The following is an 18,064-nucleotide window of genomic DNA, read 5'->3' as shown; positions in this document are numbered from 1 at the left end:
TGCAGTAGTTTATTTATGTTGCATTCATCAGTGTGGCACGCAGGCCTAAAATAAGTAGTTGTGGTCGAGTTTCTCCATGCTTCAACCACAGGAGGGAATTTCCATAATGTAGGCCCACGAATGCGAGCGCACTTTCTCATCGTGCTCACAATTTGAATAAACAAATAGCCCTAAGTCGTAAGTCAGAGTTGGATTTAATGCTCCGTGATGTCATCTTACTCCATGCCATCCAATTCATCAGAGTTTTTCCTCAACGTTTTTGCTTTCTTCTGACTTGTGTAATGTGTTGTAGCAGCAGGATGAGCGAGGCCGGCCACTCACGTCCCCGCTCTGTTTTTGTGTCTCCGCAGGCAAGAGGCCACACCAGTGCCAGATCTGCAAGAAAGCCTTCAAACACAAACACCATCTCATCGAGCACTCCAGACTGCACTCGGGGGAGAAGCCTTACCAGTGCGACAAGTGCGGCAAGAGGTTCTCCCACTCGGGCTCCTACTCGCAGCACATGAACCACCGCTACTCCTACTGCAAGAGGGAGGCCGAGGAGCGGGAGGCGGCCGAGAGGGAGGCCCGCGAGAAGGGCCACCTGGAGCCCACGGAGCTGCTGATGAGCCGGGCGTACTTGCAGGGCATGACACCTCAGGGTTACCCGGAGCTGGCGGAGCGCGAGGCCATCCTGAGGCACGACGCCGTGAACGGAGGGATCAGAGAGGGACGGAAGGAAGTGGAAGGAACGTACGCCAAGATAGGGCGGAGAGAGGACGAGTTTGAGGAGGAGGAGGAGGAGAGCAAGAGCATGGACACAGACCCGGACACGTTGAGGGACGAGGAGGAGAACGGAGAGCACTCGATGGACGATAGCTCGCTGGACGGCAAAACGGAAACCAAATCGGATCACGAGGACACGATGGAGGACGGCATGTAATCGGCGACGACGACGGTGACAAACGACGACAACGACGACGTTTCAGAAGCTTCCCATGTTAGAAGTTTTAAGTTTCTCTCTTTCGGTTCAGTATTCTTACCTACTCGGTTTAAAACACCGTGTTTTAAGCTGTACGTGCACGTGCCTGAAGCTTCCGGGAAGCTTTCTTTGACAGACTCCTCGGGGAGGTGGAGGTGGAGGTGGGGGGACGTCTGCCGAACAAGACATGGACTCAAAAATCAATCTGGAGGAAGGCGTTTAGGGAAGGGAGGCATGGGTTTGTGAAATAAGCTGCATTATGCAAACCGAACAATGAATAAATGAATACATTTCAAAAAATGTACAGTACTAAGGCCTAAAAATATGTGTGGTGCTAACCTCCTCAAATAAACCCCCTGTGTTCCATAGTATTTATAGCACAACTAGTGACTTGTACAAATTGCACTCCGCTTCTATAATCATGAACAAAAATAATAAAAAGTATTGCCTATGTATATATTTATACAGTGTTGGAAAAAGAGCAGTAGTGTCTGCACTACAGTCCTTCGATATTACCTTTGTTATCACCTACCTACCTACGGTGTCGTCTTTAGTTTTACCCTGTTGCCCGGCCACAGACATCTCCAGCCACACTGTTTTAGGCCTCTTGAATCAACTTCAAATGAAGGAATTTAAACAAAAGACTGTATGAAGGAGCTTAGAGGTTGTTGTTTCTTTTCTTTTTTTTTTAATTGAGAGGATGAAGTTTTAAAGAGACCTTCGTTTTAAGGGAAAATACAGTTTATGGACAGATGGTGTGGGGCGAAAAAAAAAAATGAAGGACGAAGCCTTTGTAAGGTGTTTTTGATAAGAAAAAAGAAGCCTTATATGCAAACCTTTTAACCTGTGTGTTTTCTGCAAGTGCCACCCTCGTATTGTGTAAAAGGAAGGTTACTTTTGTTCACCAGCTTCAGTATTATGAAATGGTTCACCGTTGTTCTTTGAAGCACCCGTGTCAGTATTAAGACTTATAGGCAGCAGTTCCTTAGTTTACATTATGTTGTGCAATGTTTTCTCAGTTTCTTTTCTTTTAACTTGTCAGTATTACACCAAACCATTTTTGAAAACAGCAAATTGCATTCATTTTATTTGTAGGTTGAAAAAAAGACATTATTTATGTGGCCCATTTTATATTTCCTAATTTTATTTATTTCATACTGTTGTGTACAGTACTATAGTTCTTCAATATATAGATATATTTTAGTAAAAAGGAACATGGTGTCGATCATAGGGGCAAATTTTACGTAAAGAGAGCATTTATTGTGTTTTGAAACATTGTGAAATGCGAAGTTTAATCTTATTTTATTTTATTTCCTTTATTTTCCAGTTACTGGAAAATTCCAAATTTGGGAACTTTTATACAATTGTGAAAACACTGTATTTTCGACTGAAAAATTCCACTTTCTTCATCTTTGTTTCTTTTTTTAAGCTAAAAAAATGAAGAGGGACTGTTAAATACTATGTATGATATCATGACTGAAGAAGAATCTTTCCTGAAATGTCTTTGTAAAAGTATTATTGAATTCTTAATTTGTAATTTCTCTTGAAAATGACCCTGCTCGAATAAAAGTAGCCAAATTACAGAGTACCAAACCCTCAGCACTACATGTTTATTCTCAGAGAGCAAACTGTACAGCTTTCTTTGGCAAAGTCTTCTCCTCTCAGATCCACTTTATACACAAACCACCGAGGACACACTTTCAATTCAGCTGACCCCAGATCTGCTGCTTGGTTATGTCTTATTTAGATGATGCCACATTTTCTCACCTGTGTTTACACCATACATCCAAACACAACACAACAAACAACAACACAAGAATTTAAAGCAAGAAGTCGAGTTGATCTTAAAAGTTTTGCACTGGAATTAATTTGGACTCAATGGATTCATCCTCCAGCTGGAAAACAGCAAATGTGTGTTAATCCACCACTGACAAAAAAAAATCCCCAGGAAATTCATTTTTTCCTGTTTTACTTGTTTTTGTGAATTTTATTTTTGAAGATTTATGTTTGAGCATTTTAATGGGGTTTGTTGATTATGAGAAAAATAGAGAAAAATACATACTTTAAATATTCAATCAAACAGAAAATGAAAACAGATGTTTAAACATTGTTTTCTGACTTTCATTCTCTCAGAAATGTCTATTTATTTTTTAAACAAACAGCTGTCCACTGTTTTAATTATGACAACATCTGGCGTACTGTAGAAGATTTTATTAAAGCATCTCAAATTCATATTTACTCATATCTCATAGTGGGAATTAGGCAGAAGTCAATTAATCCCTTAGTCGACTGATAGAAAATTAATCAACAATCAGTTTTAATAATCAATGAAGGTGTTTTAAATCATTTTAAACTGAAACTCTTTGGATTCTGGACTCATTGCTTTCGTTTCTCCGGCCATTAACCCTGATGTAGAAACTTCACTGAGGCCTGACAGGTGGAGTCCAGCAGCAGAGTCCTCTCCACTGAAGGAGACGCTCGACTCCATTAGCCACTCACACTGCGTTATGCAGATTAAAAGCAACATCAAAAGGCCCAGATGAAAGCGCCAAAGGTTGAGCGATGCCAAACATCAGAACGCACTTTGCATATTCCGATTTTCCTATCGATCGGTGCAGCGTCGGATCATTCGCAGACCATCTTGTAGATAAAAGAGGGGGTCTTAAATGATTAGCTGATGAATCTGATAATGTGCTGTGAACCGCCCGGACAATTACACATGCGAAAAATGAGCGCTCGTGTCAAGGCGGCCAAGGAGGGAATCCTCTGGAGTGCATCGTATCATTAAGAGAGAAATTTCAACCTTCCTCCACTTTTACATTTTACATCTATTAGACTTGCATACAAGCCTGAATTCATTCGCTGGTCTCTGACTTCACAAGCAACTAATAGGGAGGTCAAAGTTCGAGTTGGATGTGATGAAATATTCCTGCAACCTCAGAGCAATGCAGGCAGAGGGGGAATTGCTGAATTAGGAAACAGCAAAGAAAGATGGGGGAAAGATTACATTAGTTCATGTTGAGGGAGAAACCAGATAAAAGGTGAGAACGGCAGAAACTCCACACATGCAATGCAAAACTGGCTCAGCTGAAACGTTATTTAGCCAACATCCCAGCACACGTTGGCAGCGTTGGATGAGCCAGGTACAACAAGTCATTTCTCTTGTCTGTATGAATTCCAGCTGTCAGTGTTTGAATAGTGGCCGACGCTGATGCTGATCCAATCTAGTCTTACATTTACTGATCAATACTGTCTCGGAGCATTAGCCCGGCCTCGGTGGAGGGCGGCTTTTAATTGCAATCAAGCCTCATGATGGGGCCCTGAATTGATTTTTTTGTGAACTTAATATCAAAACCTGTCTATCAGACGCCCAGTTTTCAATTTTATAGCCCTCATTTTATCATCCTTTGTACCAAACTCCACCCATGTGGTAGGCCCAGCAGTTTAAAGCAAACACACTGAACACTGAAATCCAGGCTCAGTCCTTTTCAAGGAGAAATAATGAGAATAATGAGAAGTTTTCAGGTCTGATACAAAAGAACAAAACACATCACATCATGCAGGAGTCAGATGCACTTTCTGCTGGACCTCACTCCCACATGTAAAATCCTCAGACCTGTTCTCAGGCGTCACTGATCTGCTCTGATGTGAGACGGTGTTGGGAGTGTTTCCTGGCATATACAACATTTAAAACGGGAGGAAAAACAACAACACGAGCGTGTAGTAGTAATTCATCCGAGTGTCATGCAGCCATATGCCTGGGCCAGATTGGTGGTGTATTTTGGACAGCTGAGCTCTGATGATTCACTGCTGGGCCTCGTATAGACCAAAGCTAAGTGTACATTTTGCCTGGGGCTACTCTGCTGCTTCCACAGATACACTTAGTAGTAAAATCGACTTGTTTCTATTGAGATCACTCCTCTTGTCTTGTTTTATTCATCTTCTTCTACCTGCATGAGACAAAATAAGCTCATGTGTCATCCACTGTACGCGGTGCAGGCCCAGTGGCTCTCGGTTGTCAAGTCGACTTTATTTATACGCGGCTTTAAAAATACAAAACCAGTACGTAAATGAGCTTTAAGAAGCAGGAGGGTTACAATATGGAAAAAAGGAGGCAGAGCACGGAACATCAGCAGCAAAATGAAGACGTAAGGGAAAAAAGATCACGCTTTAATGCACAAAATAAGAGTGATAGAGCATGACAACACGTCGGAGGCCCGTGAATGAAAATAGGTCTGAGGTTTGGTTGCAACTGGGGATTTGAAGTGTATTTTTTCCATGTTGAAGTCAGTCTGAGCCGCACTGGAGAACAGATCAGCCCCCGAAATAAAAAAGAAATGAAGGAGTGAGGTGGTTCAGCATGCGGAGAGGGAGAAGGAGACGTTAACACCAGTGCAGCCAGACGTTAAATTAACATGGAAGGTGGAACTGTTGACCACTGGAGCTGTTTGTAGGAGGACACCCACCAGGGTGCACATGCATGAACTCCAGCACGTGGGTGGCACAATGCACAGACTCTGCATGTGTGGATGGCTCCTCAGCAGCTTTGTTCAGGAGGAGGTGATAAAGGTCAACACTGGACCCAGATACTGCTGCACTGAGCACTTTATTTACCCATTGATACCCTGGAAGCAGGGCTGGTCTGAGGGTGCAGTAGAGGAGACTCTCACACTTTTGACCTCATTAAATTATTTACATATCCCCATATGCCACCCGGACCGTTCGCAGGGCACATGAAGGACGGGGGCCTGGGCAAAGACGAGAGCGGGAGACAGAGAGACAGAGAGAGAGAGAGGGAAAGAGAGAGCACTCCTCGGACCTGGCACTGGGAGAGAGAAAGTTCAATGACATGCAGGGAGGAAAAGCGCAAGTGACCAGCAGGGATTAGCCAATCAGAGCGTCAGAAGAGCAGCCAGCTGTTCATTCTGGCCGGAGCGAAAAGAGCCCCGGAGCAGGTGGTGCAGCCCGGTGCCAGCGGTGCTACAGAGGAGGAGGGAGGGGGGGGAGAGGGGGGGAGGAAGAAGAAGATGATAAAAGAAACTCATCCTCTTCCTAATGTGGGGACGTTACTGCATTACTTTTTTTTTCTCTCTCCAGCCTGGCACTTAAAGCTTGGCCCAGCATCATGATGCATACATATTCCAGGGATATGAGAATATCCCTTGTCTTTATTTATGTGCCATTTTATTTCAGAACACGCTTCAGAGAGCACAAACAAAAAGCAATTAGCAGGAGGTAGAGAAGGTAAGAATGAGGCAGGGGCCACACAAAGCAGGTCAGACATGAAACACAAGGTCAATACATTATAAAGAAAAAAAAAAAAAAGAACTATGATCACATGAGCTCCAGACACATTTAGTGCTGAGTGGCATGTGAACTGGAGGTGACAGTGTGAGTCTGAGGGGACTCGGTCCCGTCGCTGCCTCTTCCAGTGAATGCAGCAGCTGCAGAGCGTCACAAAGACAACAATGCTCTCACCATCAGAGGGGGTTCGGTGCACCGTGGTGATGTTGGACAGCTCTGCAAAGACCCCCGCGTGGAATTTTATTAATTTGCATTTATGCGTTTCATGCTCTCGCTCCCACCGAAACACCGCGTTTGGCACAGCGGAGTCATGGTATGGCAGCGGTGAGGCAGACTCCTGCAGAGCCTCCGCTGCTGCAAAGAGCTGCAACACTTCAACTTTACTGGTTCATTTTCCATGTGCACGTGTGAAACACACACACATACAGGTGTTGTTCAGAAGCAAACAACTCATTCATATTAATGGATCAATTAGTAGTAGTCTGCTCAATAAACCTGTTTTAACCCACACCCAGGCCTACTTATTAGGCTATTATTCATTTATTTTAACTTAATGTAATTCAATTGTTTTTTATATCATTAAATTCAAATTAATTTGGGTAGGTGTTTAGCTCAGTTGGTAGAGCACTAGGCTATAATCCTCACTGCAGGCGGCCCCGGTTCGAATCCCGCGCTGAGCGTCCCTGTCCTGCATGTCATCCTCCCACTGCCTGTCTCTCTCTCTCTCAACCCTCCTGTCAATTAAAGGCGACCCCCCCCCCCAAAAAAAAAAATAGCCTACTTAAAAAAATGAAAAATAAAAAACGAATTCAGTGAGTGAGGTGTTCAGAGGAGGCCAAGTTTTGCTCAGGTTGTGAGGGGCGTGGCCAATGACGTCACGTGCAGGGAAGACCACAGGTGTTGCCCTGCAGGTTCAGTGCAGCAGCACGAGGCAGAAACCTCTTCAAAACACAACAAAAACAAAACATTGGGGCGACGGAGCAGAGAAACTGGACCGAAACAAAGAGCGGGGACGGAGGAGAAGCTGGAACCGGTAAAAACAAACAAACCGAAGCAAACACCAGCACATTTCTCTTCGTGCCTGTTAGCATTAGCATTAGCAACCGGGCTGCAGCGGAGGATGCTGACGGTAGGCCTGCACAGGTGCAGCAATTAGCAGCAGCAGAGACAGGCGGAGCTGTCACCACTGACAGGTAACCGCTGTCTGTTTTGATACATTAATGTGGATGGATAAATCATGTTTACTAACACAAGGTCCATGTTTTAGTATTTTCTGGTTGTTTTTGCAGGAATGTGACACCCTCATGTTATTTGCTTTAGGTCAACCTGAACAGTACTAGGCTATGAGCACTCTGCTTATATGTGTGTGTATGTGAGTGTCCCAGTCAGTCACTGGAATTCAAGTGGGGTCGCCTGAAATGGCAGTAGGCTAAATAAAAACATAAAAAAAATTCTGATAAAAATTGTTTTTAAATTCTTTAAAAAAAAAAGAGATTAAAAACACCACACACAATCCTAAAGAACTATATTTCATACTTTTAAATCAAGTTCAAATAAATATAAAAAAAAAATATCTGAGCTGGCACATCTTGATTGATGGGGCCCCCAGCAATTTGTGAGCCAAAAAGGTTGTGAACCACCGGTGTAGACTGATGTGTTGATGTTGAGACTCAATGTTTTGGTGCAGTTCTGTGGTGTATCACCTGTGTGTATCTACAGGTGTACGTGTCAGTCCTGTGTATGTTTCCAGTTCATAAGATTTACTCTCAGTGCAGTCTGACTGTAGGTCTGTTTACAGGTGTGTCACCTGCTCCAGGTTTAAAGCTGCCACCTCTCTGTTTTTCATGTTGTTGTTGTGACAATGAAATTGTTTCAATCCAAAACACTCCAGGCTCCAGACTTCACCTAAATGGAGGCATTTTACCCCTAAAATTTGAGATGTGCAAGTAAATTTTTTCATCTACTGTACTTGTGCATGTGCAACCAGTAAATTTGCTTCTTTTTCTTTTAACATTGGGAAAACGTGAAAGGGGCGACTCAAAGAATCTGCAATCAAGTGAAAGGCCAATGTGAGTGAGGATCATGAATGAAAAGGTGAATAATGAGAGAAATGTGAATATTTGCTTTGCAAGTCGTCCCTAAATTTTCTGCTTGTGCCCCAAAAATGTAAAGTTAGGGGCCAGTTTGTTCCTAGAAAAAAAGTGAGTGTGGAGCCCTGACACTGATGTGTTTTTTATCTCTCTAGATTGATGCAGGTGAATGTTCTGCTTCTCTCTGATCGTCTTTCTCTCTCAGCTTGTTTGTGCTCATCAGTGATGAAGGTGAAGAATCTCTGCAGAGGGAAATGAATCAAGTCCCAGCTGCATGGACACACACTCACACACACAAGGTAAATGCATTTAAATACACACACACACAAGCTATAACACAGATAGATGACTACAGTCTGTTGAGTATTTGGCACATTTTTTGTATTGGATTGTGGGAAATATTCTAATCTATGTCAGCAACTGTTTATCATTAATTAATGAAACCATTTTAATGGTTTTCATCATGTGAGCTAAAACAGGAGCAGACACCTGCTGTGACAGACCTTGATGAGCTCAGTGGTCATTTCATGGTATTTTCTCAGCTCGTGTGCAGGAAACATCACAGCCTCAAACTTCATCTTTTCATTAGGACTTTGATCATCTCTCCGCTCCTGCTGTCGAATTCGACTTCCCTCTTCCTCACCGACTCCTCCGGTTGAAACGCTCGGGCCGACGCCGGCTGCCAGCCCCGTCACGTGACGGCAGCGATTTCCTCCGACACTCAAAGGAAATGATCTCTGTCAGTCTGTCCGTCGTCCATCCAGCCTCTCCCTTCTCTCTCTCTGAGGGGTAAGTGATTATGTGTTTTGCCAATGCGTTTGTGGAAATCTTTTGATATGCACAAACACAGATTCTAATGCGCCGGCAACAGCGGCTTTTTTGGCTGACGGCTGATTAGGATGCCGGCTCATGGCTGAGTCCGCAGGGCCCCAGCTGGGAGCAGGGAACATCGCTCATTACACATTTTCTAGAGGGAGGGAGGCTAATTCACACCACGGCGCAGCATGCCGGTGTAGGTGTAATCATATCATTCTAAATCACCGGTCAGTTACGCGCTGCCTGCGAAGCCTCGGCTCGTGCCAGAGGGCCGGCTGGAGCCTGATTAAAGCTCGGCCAAAGACAAAGTGACACGTTCTTAACCTCATCAGAGGAGACGTTAAGCAAACCATCATTTACCCGTCAAGGTGCGAGGCTCGCCCCGCTGAGACCGGGCCCCGGATGAATCTTCAGCCTCTTCCTCTCCTCTCCTCTTTTTTTTTTTTTTTTTGTAAATTAGAGCTTTTCTTCTCGGGGAGCTGCATGCATTTTTTATGAAGGCATCATGGCCGATGGTGGATGGCTGCCTGGGTGTTCCCATCACTAATACGCCACCTTCCTCTTGATTTAATTAGACGTTGGGCCCCAGTATTTTCGACAAGGAAATATCTGCCCTAATTAAGCGGTATACTTCACCAGAGAATGAGGAGACAGTGCAATTCGATGCAGGGTTAATGTGGTCATAAAAAATCCATGATTTCTTGCCCTTTGCCCTCCTTTTTTGGCATTTTCCCCTAAATTCTCAAGCAAATGAACTTGAAATGTGTCCTCTCCCTCTCTGTGTATTTTCGTCTTCTGAACAGGCCAATTACTTTTTTTGGTTGGTTTATGATTATTCATGCTAGAGAGACTCCCAGCCGTTAATGGACTTAGCACTGTTTTGTACTCTCTCACTGGAAATGGATAATTACTCCATTGAGGAGACGAACCTTTGCAGTCCAACCTTCCTGCTGAAAAGGAATGAATGTAGCGTTACATGTATGTAATTTCTTAAAGGAAGCATTCCCTCTGTAGCCTGCAGGGATTAGGCCTAATGACAGAAGTTAATTATATTAAGAGTAATTTTCAAAAACAGTTCATGAACTGCAAATTATACTTAAAATTGCTCCTTAATGCTCTTAACTGTAATTAAATTGCCTAATATCTTAAGAAAATGAACATGTGGGACAGGAGTAATGGGTGAAGGGAACTTTGAGGAGTTCACTGGTTAATGGTGCGTGGACCAAATCAGTAATGTGATATTCACATGGTGTTTGTAAGAATTCCACCAACATGAAATCGCACAATAGGGAAACCATTCAGTGTGTAAAACCAGACTCTAACCAGTGTCCAGAGTCAGACTGTGACTGAGTATAACAACAGATATTTTGGTTCAACATGTGAAGCTGAGGCTGTACACCTCTGTAATTTATCCGTTATGCTGTAGATTAATCACAATTCAGTTGAAAACTACAGAAAAGAGTCGTGTTGTGTTCAAGTGTCTTCTTGGATGTTTGTAACGAATGTTGAAAAATACCTCAGTTCAGTTTAATGACAGTCAACAAATGTAGCTTGTTGTGGGGTTATTTGAGGAGTTAAGTAAATGATAGTTTCTGTTTTTGTGTTTGTTTCTTATATTTTATTGAGAGCTTTGGCGTTTTAGAGTCATACATTTCAGCTCGCATGAGAGAACAGAGTGTTGTTTTTCAATATTCATCTTGTAACTTGTTCCTGGTCCAGTTTTTCTCTCTATTAGCTCTGTGTTTGGTCTCTTTTTTCTGTCTGGCTGCCATGTTCATGCTGAGCAGGTGTCGTAGAGTTTTTACAGCTTGTTAGTGTGGAAGTGACACTGATGAGACCTGAACAGTAAAGTTTCTGTTCCACAAACCAGACAATGAAACTGAAGGGAGCTGCAGAGGTGGGTGATGACTCTTTGTGAGTCCATCACTGTGAGTGACCTCTCACACTTGCCGGTGGTCATGTGGCCGGTCGTTAATATTAAAATATTGATCGGTTGCTGTAAAGTTCTCGTGGGAATAAAGGTTGCTCAGAGAAGTATCTGTGGACACTGTGCTCTTCCTCCTCTCGTGCAGTTTGACCCGGTGCACTCCTCTGTCACAGCGCTCACCCATAATGACATGCGAGTAGTAAATTCATAAATGCATGAGGAGATGATTCAGCCGTGGCGCAGTGCAGCGAGCCTCACCGTCTGTGTTGCAAAGACTCGGGTTGTGCCACTTTTCCAAACGCCTCCACACACCCGACAACAACTCCTGTCCTCGGAGGAATTAGTTTGTGTAATTTTTTTTTCTCTTCTCTTCAACGTCGACACGTAAAGTGAAAAGTGCTTGAGCTGTTGTATGTTTTAATCCCCAAACGGTTGACGACGTGCATTTTTTTTCTTTTTTCAAAAAGCATTTCTGAGCTCTACAGGAGGGGGGAGAGAAACGGGAGAATTATGTGCATTTGTCTGCCCGTAATTAGGTGTATTTCTTCCCTGAGTTTTTATTTAATGATTGGCTTTTACAGCGAGGACCAGTACTTTTGAAGTGTAATGATTCTCCACTCAGGCGACTTAAAAGGTGGAGGGGAAGAGGGGATGAAAAAAAAACTGCCGTCCTTCTGCAGCTTTGAACAACCCTTAATCTGTACAAAATTTAGGTTTGCCTTGCTTTTCGAGATCAAAGCCTCACGAGAAAGTATTATTCAATCATAACTGGTATGTTAAACCAGCAAAATGCCATTGTTAAAGTACTTACAGGAGGTTTTTCACCTCAGAGAGAGAGGTTTGGAGGCTTTCCGAGTCATGCCATTTGTGCAACTGTGCATATTAAATCTACTTGGAATTTCATGTCTCTGGGACTGTATGTTCTGTGTGGCTGAAGTGCATGTGCATGTGTGTGTGTGGGGCTCTTTTTCTCTCTCCTACACTCACATGCAAAAGTATGCATGCACAAAAACACACACTCGCGGTATCTTCCATCTCTGCCGTGAAGCCAGACCCCCCTCGGCTTTTCTCACTTGTAATCATGTCCAAATTTGCACAGGAAGGCAGGGGGAAGGGGAGAGCCATGTGAACTTGTGTGGGTGTTTTCTGTTTTTTTTTTCTTCTTCTTCTTTTTCTTTCTTTCTTTTTTACCAAACCCGCTTCTGATTACTGCCGATCTCCAACGCCCGAGATCCAAATCACCTTCTGAAGCCTTTCAAACGCAAAAGCTCGAAAACATTTTCCCTCCGTGTCCTTTTTCAACTAAAAAGTGAAGATTGGCTCGAGGAAGGAGAAACACTATATCTGCCAAGTAACAAGTACATAAAATATAAATGTAAAGAATGCAGAGAGAAGTCCCCGCTGGTAGGAAAGCCTCGAAGGTAATTGGTAAACAACAAGTTGAACTTAAAGGAAGTCGAAGTCACAGAAAAGCTGCAGAAAGAGCTGAATGAATCCAGTAGCAGCTGTTTACTTTAAACTCTTGCCTTTATAAATCCTCTCTGTTCTTGTAAAAATGCAAAAATATAATACATAATATCACCTTTTAAAAAACCGCTTCACATTTATACACACTAGTGCTGTAATTTGGTGTTTTCAATTCAACCACTTCCCTCTTTCATCTCCTGCACCAGTTATATTATTATGTTCTATCTAAAAGATTAATCACCTTGTATTGAACTGTCTTTGCTCTATTTGTTCTTTTATATCTCTGCCTGTAAAGCTCATTAGACCTGAAATCTGTGTTGTCATTTTAAAATCTGCAGAAATTTAGCATCACAAATGATTTACATACCAGGGCAGCTTCATTATCTGCATCCTGCTGTGAGACCAGAACATTAAAATCTCTCTTATATGTTGGAAATGATTTCTAAATATTAAATCTGACCAGCGAGTCACGTCAGATTGTAAAAGCTGTGTTCTTGTTAGGGTCGACATGTACTTGGCTTCCTCCTGCACATCTCCATTCAGGCCTTGTGTGCTCTTGGAGCTCAGCTCGGAGGAGTTTGTTGCACTCGGTGTAAGCGTGTGTGCGTGTGTGTTCGGGCCCACCTTGGCAGTGGCACTAGCTATCAGCAGGGCCCAGCCGGTGTGCTAGCAGTGAGACCGGAGCGTTTGTAACAAAGCCTGTCTGACTGTAACGCTTCACATTTGTCCCCTGGGCGAGGCGAGGTGGAACCTTCCAGGAAAGAGGCTCTAAACAGATCCGTCGAGGGCGGCGGCGAGGGGCGAGGGTGGCGGTGAAGCTGCGCCGCCATGTGTGCTGAGGAAGTCTGCGCGCCACTCGGACCTCGCTCGCGATGTGCAGCCAAGATGTCTGGCCAACGTGTTGCACGAGATGCGACAATGAGATGGAGGAAGACTTGATGTCTCTGGGAGCAGCCTCAGATGCTCACATTCTCTTCTCTTTCTTTTTTTTTTCCTGTTTTCACAAACACGAGAAAGTTTTTCTTTCTGATTCTCTCTGTCCACTGCTGACCATCCTGCCCCGACCACAGGGAAGTTTGTCAGAGAAGTTTTCTTCATTACCATGATCTGTTTCTCATAAACGCCCCGCCGCCCTCATTTGCGTGATGTGGCCGAGCATCAATCTGCTGTCGGTGACGATGTGGGTGAAAAGGCCGCTGCCTCTGATCATGTATGAAGGCTTTAATTAGCTGTGGCTCAGATTGCAGGGTGTCAGGGCCTATTGGCCGAGGCAGGGAGGATGACGGTGATGATGATGATGATGCTGATGATGCCGATGATGGTGGCGGCGGTGGCGGTGCAGTAGCCGTGGTCAGACTCGGTGAAGTGGGTCAGGTCCGAAGTGAGTGGACATGCGAGTGACACCGGCGTGTGATGTGACCCGTTAGCGGTGGGGAGGAGGACGGACCCGCGGCCGCGCTCGTCCTGCCTGTCTCGGCCGATACAGGACGCCGGTCGCCACGGGGCAAACAAATCACAGGAAGTCAGAGTGACGCCGGCTGAGAAGTTCACTGCTCTGGACTTCTCTGCACTTCATGTCCACTTCAGACTCTTCTAGACACTGGAGCATTAGTTCCTCTTAAAAATCACATCCTCCCTCCTCCCTGGTTGCTCTCTCACTGCGCTGTGTGTGTGTGACACTAGAAAACATTTATTACTGCTTCATTCTGACTTCATTTTCTCATTTGTTTCTTTCCCTCTCAACCACATCAAATGATCTCCATGCTCACTTGTTTTCACTCTCTCTTAATTCTACACTTTCCATCATTCTGTGGATTTATGAAACCATCTGTTTATTTTTCTCTTTGCTGCAGCAGCGTTTTCAGCTTCCACTTCACTTCCCTTTAAATTTACAAAACATGAAATCTGCATCAGATCGACTCACTCTCAGCGCGGACACAGTGTGCGCTGGATTGAGAGCTGGAAGTCTTTGCCCATGATAGTAGCTGGTGTCTTCTTGTCTCTGCCTAAACAGGGCATGTGTAGCCACAGGGCAGCAGCGTATCAGAGGTGATCAGCATGATTCAGGCTGAGAGGACACACACATGCACACACACACACGCACGCATACTCACAGCTCCACTTTGTATTTGTTGCAGACTTGAAGTCGAATCTTGTTAAAATTCCTACAAACTAACCTCAGTCGACAGTGAACGCACCTCTATCCAAAATAAAAACACAGAGTCGATTTGTTTGACAAACTGCTGTTTATGTGGTCATCAGCCTGCAGTGTTTTACCTAATTACAGCCTGGTTTTTATGATTACATGATATTATTTACTCTTCAGATTAATGCACTTTCTGTCAAACTCCCGTAACGTCTCATATTTCTGTCATTAGCTGCAAACATTTACCAGAATGGCGTTTTGTCCTCACTCAGTGTGCAGCTTCATCACAGAAGACATTTTGACAGCAAAGGGGCCGCAGGTGTAATTAATAACATTATTAATGCTTTACCGGTCTCAGGGATGTGTGGGTGTGTGTGTTTAGTGGCTTAGTTTACTGCACTTAAATGGTCTGGAGCCGTCGTTGACATTAATGTTCACAGCACTTCTCGTGGGAAACAAGTGAAAACAAGTTGTGTGAAATCGGAGCTCTGTTCTGGTCAGTTTCCTCCTGATGTTCCTGCACCGTTCGTTCTCACACGGAGTCCTCCTCCGGTGTGATTGTTCAAACGTTGTTACACAGTGGTGCCATGACAGAAATCCCCTGTAAATCTGTAACAAAACCTCTCTTTGATTTCAGATTTGAGTGGAGCTGCAGGAGATCTCTACAGCATCAGGACACATGAAGAAGAAGACAGGCTGCTCATTGAGATAGAAACTCAAGGTAAATTGTGTCTTTAAAATGCACTGAATAATTTAAATCTGAACAGCTGCACCTAAAAGGTTAACTCCGGTTTTTAAGAGTTATTATCTCATTTGTTTACATCTGACCAAGTTAGTCAAAGTTATCTGGAAGACAAACTGATGAAGAGCAGCAAACTGATAAGACAAACTGTCAGTGACAGCAGGGTTGTTCTCTGACCTCTGATCCTCGGCCTGTAGAGCTAATTTAACCTTCCTCTGGAATCACCCTTTAACTTAATGGGTTTAAAGACCTGAAGCTTGTCGGCTCTTTTCCACTCCACCAGTTTGTCTTCATCTTGTCAACTGGTGCAGGCGCTACAAAGAAAACATGGCACATGTGAGGCAGGAACAACCAACCGAGCTCCAACAAAACCCAACAATAACAACTTGAAAAGGTTTTTTTTCCTCATTTGCGAATGTATCTTCGCTGCCCCCGCTGCTGCTGCCGCGTCTCTGAAGGCCAAGCCCAAAAGAGTTTGGGATTCCAGTCAGAGTTGAGGGATGATTAGATTGCTTCAGCCAATTCTTCTATCATCTGTCTCCCAGTGCCTTTAATATGCAAATTGTAGGTATGCAAAGCTCTGATGCTTTTATTTAAAAGACATGTCCTCAGGCGATAGCAGTGGGCTTCCAGGGAGAGCTCTGTTTTAGCATGAAATAAATAGTTGTTAAAGGGATCACACAAGTTCGTATCTTGAAAGATGAAAAGCTAATTGACATGAATAATTTATATGTATTGCAGTATCTTAAAGATATCAAATAGCGGTGGATAAATAAAACTTGAGTTCAAACATGATACCGAGCGTCGATGGGGCCCTCCGAATATTCAGAGGGAATTACATCTTTCAGATTAGTCGTCATCCTTTAAACTCATAATGGCATTTGTCCTAAGGTCACTCCACTGCAATTATGAAATATTACCAGAATACTCAGAGGTATTAAAAATAATGATCTGAATATGAATTATTATGTTGCTCCTGCAGTCCGGGATGGTAAAGTCAGTATTTTTTGGGAGAGGGGGGTGAAAGCACGAGCACAGAGATGAGAATCAAACCTGTGATGTCACCAGAAAAAGGTGGAAAATGGAGATTTTGCAAAGTTTGTCTCCCCTGCAAATATTCAGTGTTAGTGCAGAGTTACAGTGCTCTCCATGCTGAAAGATAAAATGTTGGTGCACAACAGCAGCAGAGACTCAGGGACCTGTTGTCTTCAAAATGTCATTTTTTGTAGTTTTATCTCAGACTAGCTGGTTATTTTCTATTTTTAGTCGCTTAATTTGTTCGGACAAGGACTGTGTAGAGTTGTGCTGTGACTTTAATGAAGAAAACTGAAGAACACTGATCACCTTCTTCTGTCACAGCTCATAAGATAAGTCGTTATTTATTATTTTTGGAGCTGTTGAATCACCATCTGATATTGTTTGCACTTTTCCATCTTTTGGGTTCCCTTATAGAGAGTGAAGAGTGCAGGCTGCTTGTGTTTGCTTCTTCTTCTTCTCCTAATTGATGAGTTATTGGTGTGAAAATACCACAAAGCACTTTTAGCAACTCTCAGCTTCAGAAGGAAAGAAAGTTGTTGAGCTTCAAGCGGCTCTGCTCTTGTTTTTTGGGGGGAATAATACACGAGTTCAGTGTGAGATCCAATCAAATCTCTTTCTGTTGCCGACTGACATTTTCCCAAAATGACGAAGCCCTCCCACCAGAACCTTCCACCCAGGCTAAAAGCAAGTGCTCAAAGTTTTTTAAAATTGCATTTTGACCTCAGCATTGAGGAGGTCCACACACTCGGAGTTGAATCCTACTCCATATCTCTGTTGGCATAGTTAGAATTCAGAAGAGCTCAGCTCTAACGGGAAGGCCCCTCTGATTAGAGAAAACCCACAATGCCCTCTGTTGTTGTTGTGAACTTTTGACTGCGTGGGCCGGGCCTCGACAGCGGCAGGCTGCGCTGAGGAGTCGGCAGCGGGGCGGAATATTTGACATTTCTCCGTGATGACAGCCTTGTTACTACTCTTGTTTCATATTGTATGCATCCTCTCTGTGTGCACCCATGTCTCCCGTGGCAACACAAAATCTGATTTGGATGACAAATACTTTCCGGCTCTGGAGCGCGGACCCACCCAGCTCGTAGTCAAGTTGAGGCCCGAGCACTTATTTTCAAGGACTGTTTGACATACGCTGGGCGTGAATGTATTCTTCAGGGACGGACTGGGACACGGGTAGATGAAGTATCAGAAGCTCTTTTCTAGTTTACACAAGTGGTGCACAAACAGCAGGACCTCAGGGAATCAGTGTCATGTATCACCCTACATCACTCTTGGCACATGAATACTAAAGTTGTGTGGATGTGAGACCCTTCAAATTCCCTCAGATGAACTGTAAAACACTGTACACGGCTCCAACAAGGCTGTTATTCTGAGAGGCTAACCATGTGGAAATATGGGCTCTATGTGACACTGAACTTTGAGTGTGCATGCAGATGAGAGCCGTGATGAAGTGTGGCATTGTGAACCGCCTCACTGTACCATTGTTTCTGTGCAGGAGAAATGAGATGCAGGAAATTATAGTTTAACTAGCAGGACTCCTACGAGCGCTACCTCTGCAACGGCCGGG

The 18,064-nt window shown here is 43.9% G+C and overlaps 1 protein-coding gene across 4 annotated transcripts in view; it reads left to right on the top strand.

The window, feature by feature from the left end:
• The window catches only part of zeb2b (zinc finger E-box binding homeobox 2b), an 85,207-nt gene extending 82,659 nt beyond the window's left edge, over nt 1–2,548 (top strand). For all 4 annotated transcript variants that reach the window (XM_085801539.1, XM_085801522.1, XM_085801530.1 and 1 more), the window contains exon 10: nt 351–2,548. In XM_085801539.1, the coding sequence (XP_085657665.1) occupies nt 351–922 (572 nt within the window). In that variant the 3' untranslated portion in view covers nt 923–2,548. The remainder of the gene's footprint in view (nt 1–350) is intronic.
• Nucleotides 2,549–18,064: the final 15,516 nt, after the last annotated feature.

The sequence above is a fragment of the Trachurus japonicus genome, chromosome 2 (genome assembly GCF_045865225.1).
Source record: "Trachurus japonicus isolate A0001 chromosome 2, Traja_1.0".
Taxonomy (NCBI): Eukaryota; Metazoa; Chordata; class Actinopteri; order Carangiformes; family Carangidae; genus Trachurus; species Trachurus japonicus.
Note: the sequence above shows the minus strand (reverse complement) of the source record. Positions and strands in the feature narration are given on the sequence as shown.